The sequence below is a fragment of the Mandrillus leucophaeus genome, unplaced genomic scaffold, assembly GCF_000951045.1.
Source record: "Mandrillus leucophaeus isolate KB7577 unplaced genomic scaffold, Mleu.le_1.0 Scaffold137, whole genome shotgun sequence".
NCBI classification, from domain to species: Eukaryota; Metazoa; Chordata; class Mammalia; order Primates; family Cercopithecidae; genus Mandrillus; species Mandrillus leucophaeus.
The window spans coordinates 1047501-1052237 of NW_012101332.1; the positions used below are offsets into that span (position 1 = coordinate 1047501).

A 4737-nucleotide genomic window follows, 5' to 3' on the forward strand; every position below is an offset into this window, starting at 1 on the left:
GACGGTGCTTGCTGCCAGAACAACCAATAGAAACTCCTTGAAGGCCTTCCTGGCATAAACGTTGTCTCCAGCACCCTCTGCCGACCAGGCTCCGCGCTCTGAGTGCTGAGACTGCCCCCGGCCCTAGGTGTCTCTGGGCTTGCGCGTTACCTTGGAGACAGCGTGAGTGGAGGGCGTGCCTCTGCAAAGGCGGAAGTCGGCTGTGGAAGTGTGGGCGGCCATTTTGAGACCGGGCAAGAGGGGCGGGACTGGTGCGGCCGAGTGACAGTTGACCGGTTTTAACCAAGTGACTGGTACCACGGGGCCGGGGAGAAAGAGCGGTGCCATCCCGGGGCGGGGGGATGCCGGGGAGGGGGAGGAATTAGGAAGGGGAGGGGAGGGGGGAGGCGAGAAGGGGAGAGGCAGGGGAAAGAGGGGAGAGTCGTGGGAGCTGGCAGAGGAGGGAAAGGGGGAGCCGAACGTGAAGGGCGAAGGGCGAAGGGCGGGGCGGGGTAGGAGAGTCGGGGTACAAAGCAGGCAGGTGTTCATGGCATGGGAAGGAAGAGTAAGAAGTGGGTCAAGAAGGTGTCGTGGTACGAGGGGAAGGTGAGACTCAAGAAGGTGCCGGCTAAGAAGCTAGGGCCGGCGTGGAAGGAGAAGGTGTGCGGCGAGGAAACAACGAAGGGCAAGGAAAGATCCCGAGGCGAAGAGACAGTCTTCATCGAGAAGGGGCAGGGCGAGGAGGAGGGGCGTGACCAGAGGGCGGGACGGGGCGAGGGGCCGGTGCTAGAAGAACCAATCGCCGAGAACCCGGGGAAGGGACGGGTCCATAAAGACCAGGTGGAGAAACAGGGGCGGGGCCGGGAGCGGAAGCAGAGCGAGGAGCAAGCCCTGGGCAAGAAACAGGAGCCCGGCCGAAAGCAAGAACAGGGGCCGGGCCGGGAGCAGGGGCGGGGCCAGGAGCAGGGGCGGGGCCGGGAGCAAGAGCAGGGGTGGGGCCGAGAGCAAGAGCAGGGGCGGGGCCCGGAGAGGGGCAAGACCGGGCACAGTACTCAGCCCCTGGGCAGACGCCGAGCGAGGAGAAAGGGGCGATACCAAGAGAAGTGCGAGGGTAGGGCAAGAAGTTGGGGCAGAGCCGGGTGGAAGTACACGGGTGCGATCGCAGGCAGGAGCAGGACGGGGGAACACAAGAGAGGGGCTGTCAAAGCGAGAAATAGAAACCAAGACCAGGTGAAGAGCAAGAGTGGAATACAGAGAGGGGGCGAAACAAGGAGCAAGGTGGAGATAAAGGAAGAGACGTGGAGGCGGGGCGGAACGAGGCGCAGGAGCAGGAATGTGGCCAGAAACATTAGTAGGGCTGGGGTCCGGAGTAATAGCAGAGGTGCGATCCCCACGAGGGTTCCCAGGAGCAAGAGCAGGGGCGGGACCAGGAGCAAGTGCAGAGGCGGAGCCAGGAACAAGAGCAGGGGCGGGGCTAAAAGTCCGTGCGGGGATAGGGCCAGGAGCAAGAGCAGGGGCGGGGCCAGGAGCAAGAGCCGGGGCGTGACCAGGAGCACGGGCTGTGCGAGGCGCAGAAGCGAGGTGAAGTCTTAGAAGTGGGCTCCAGAGAGCTGTCCTGCGTGGGTGTTGACGCCTGCGTTCTCCAGGTTCTAGCCACATTATGTGTGGCCCAGCCATGTTCCCTGCCGGTCCTCGGTGGCCCAGAGTCCGAGTCCTGCAGGTGCTGTGGGCCCTGCTGGCAGTGCTCCTGGCGTCGCGGAGGCTGTGGGCGATCAAGGATTTCGACGAATGCACCTGGCAGGTTGTCCTAAACGAGTTTAAGAGGGTAGGCGAGAATGGTGCGAGCGACCGCTTCTTTGAGCAAGAGCTCGTGGACACAGTAGGCAACTTGTTTCACATGCTGGTGGACTCACCCATCGACCCGAGGGAGGTGAGGGAACCAGGGTCAAGCGAACCAGAGGGGTTTTGAACCTGCATTCCACTCATTTCTGAACATGCGGCCGAACCTCTCTTTGCAGAAATACCTGGGCTTCCCTTACTACCTGAAGATCAACTACTCCTGCGAGGAAAAGGTGAGTGGGTGCAGCACGGATAGGCTTATTCTATGAGCCTTCGTTTTCCCATCTCTAACATTTTGATTAATTTATTAATTTTTTTTTTTTTTTAAGACGGAGTCTTGCTCTATTGCCCAGGCTGGAGTGCAGTGGCGTGATCTTGGCGCACTGCAACCTCCGCCTCCCAGGTTCAAGCGATTCTCCTGCCTCGGCCTCCCAAGTAGTTGGGACTACAGGCATGTGCCACCATGCGCGGCTAATTTTTGTATTTAGTAGATACGGGGTTTCACCGCGTTGCGCAGGCTGGTCTCAAACTTCTGACCTCATGTGACCCACCTGCCTCAGCCTCCCAAAGTGCTGGGATTACAGGCATGAGCCACTGTGCCTGGCCCACATCTCAATATTTTAATAGTGGTAGCCCCATCCAACCCTGGTGGCTTTAAGGATTCAAGAAGGCTGTGTGCAGTTCCCAGTAACCCACCAAGCACCTAGTAGGTGCTCAAGTAAGCTGCTTTTTTTGTTCCATTTGTGTGTGTGTGTGTGTGTGTTTTTGAGGTGGAGTCTCATTGTGTAGCCCAGGCTGGACTTCAGTGGCGCCATCTCGGCTCACTGCAAGCTCCGCCTCCTGGGTTCACACCATTCTCCTGCCTCAGCCTCCCAAGTAGCTGGGACTACAGGCGCTCGCCACCACGCCCGGCTCCTTTTTTGTTTTAGTAGAGACAGGGTTTCACCGTGTTAGCCAGGATGGTCTCAATCTTCTACCCTCGTGATCTGCCCGCCTCGGCCTCCCAAAGTGCTGGGATTACAGGCGTGAGCCACCTTGCCCGGCCTTGTTTCATGTTTTTAAAGCTTTGAGTAGGATATATATATATAATTCACACACCATAAAATTCACCATTATTATTATTATTATTTTTTTTTTTTTTTTGAGGCAGGGTCTCACTCTGTTACCCCATCTGGAGTGCAATGGCGAAATCACAGCTCATTGCAGCCTTGACCTCCTGGGCTCAAGTGAACCTTCTTCATCAGCCTCTTGAATAGCTGGGACTAGTTGTGTGCCACCACACCACCATGGAAGGATCGCTTGTATCCAGAAGTTCAAGACTAGCCTAGGTCAGTTTGGCTGGGCATGGTGGCTCACATGTGTAGAAATGCTAAGGCGGGAGCATCATAATGAACCTAGGAGGTTGAGGCTGCAGGGGGCTGTGATCATGCCACTACACTCCAGCCTGGGTGACAGAGCTAGCCCCTGTCTTTATTTTTATTAATTAATTCATTAATTTATTTTTGAGATGGAGTCTCACTCTGCTGTTGGGGTGCTGAGACCCAACACCAGGTCATGGGGGCAACGAAGTCCGGCGGAGTCAAAGGATTGAGAAAAAGTTTGAGAGAGAGAAGTGGGACTAAAGAGCCATTGTTAGTGTATGGAGGCTGCGAAGGCCCGAGCTCTGGGAGCCCACGCTATTTATTGGTAATCCAACAAAGAAACAGGTGGTGAGAATGTGGAGGTCAAAAGGGCACATTGCATTAAGCACATGATTGACAGCTGTGATGGTTTAGCATTTGCTCTGCTACTGGAGATACTGGAGAGCAGGTTCTTTTAACTCAAGATACAATCAATCCTGGAAGCACAAAGAGCAAGAAGCCAGCAAGTCTAGACACATTCCAGAGCCACGAGCCCTGGATTCTATCCAAGCCACGAGGGATTTTATGCCCTGGGCTTAGATTATGGTGCGTCGGGGTAGCCTGCCACCCTTTAGCACGTGGCTTGGCATTCCGAAGGCCACAAGGGGTTTTAGACCCTGGACCCCGGACATGTTCCAAGACTCTTTTACATTATGTCAGACATGCAAGCCTTGCCTCAGTTTCTCCTAACACTCTGTGACCCAGACCGGAGTGCAGTGGCGCGATCTCAGCACACTGCAGTCTCTGCCTCCTGGGTTCAAGAGATTCTCCTGCCTCAGCCTCCTGAGCAGCAGGAATTAAAGTTTTTAATTTTGGTGAAGCCCAGTTTATCAATTTTTTTTCTTTTTTTGCTTGTGTTTTTTGTGTCATTTACAAAGGCCTTGCCTAAGGCGATGAAGACTTACTCATAATTTCTTCTAAGAGATTTTTAGTTTTAGCTCTTACATTTAGGTCTTTCATCCATTTTGAGTTATTTTTTGTATATGTTGTGAGGTCCAAGCTTTTACATGTGCATATCCAGTTGTCCCAGTACCATTTGGTAAGATGATTCTTTTTTTTTTTTGAGATGGAGTCTCGTTCCACCACCCAGGCTGGAGTGTAGTGGCATGATCTTGACTCACTGCAACCTCCACCTCCCAGGTTCAAGTGATTCTCCTGCCTCAGCCTCCTGAGTAGCAGGAATTACAGGCACGCACCACCACGCCTGGCTAATTTTTATATTTTAGTAGAGACAGGGTTTCACCATGTTGGCCAGGCTGGTCTCAAACTCCTGACCTCAGGTGATCCACCTGCCTTGGCCTCCCAAGGTGCTGGGACTACAGGCGTGAGCCACCGTGCCTGGCCTGTTGAGATTGTTCTTTCCACTGAATTGTCTTGGCACCTTTGTCAAAAATCAGTTGAACATAAATATAAGTGTTTATTTCTGGACTCAATTCTATTCTAAATGAATTGATTTCCTCAATAATTCATTGCTCTAAATGCCTATTCATATGCCAGTACCACACAGTCTTTTTTTTTT

General features: G+C 53.8%; 1 protein-coding gene across 3 annotated transcripts in view; it reads left to right on the forward strand.

Moving 5' to 3' along the window:
* The first annotated feature begins 204 nt into the window (after positions 1-204).
* The window catches only part of CATSPERG (catsper channel auxiliary subunit gamma), a 33630-nt gene continuing 29097 nt past the window's right edge, over positions 205-4737 (forward strand). For 2 of the 3 annotated variants that reach the window (XM_011973327.1, XM_011973329.1), the window contains exons 1-3: positions 205-293; positions 1626-1909; positions 1998-2051. In XM_011973327.1, coding sequence (XP_011828717.1) covers positions 1640-1909; positions 1998-2051 — 324 coding nt within the window. In that variant the 5' untranslated portion in view covers positions 205-293; positions 1626-1639. Of the gene's footprint in view, positions 294-951; positions 1083-1625; positions 1910-1997; positions 2052-4737 lie in introns of those variants that run through there. The other variant, XM_011973328.1, reaches the window with a different exon arrangement.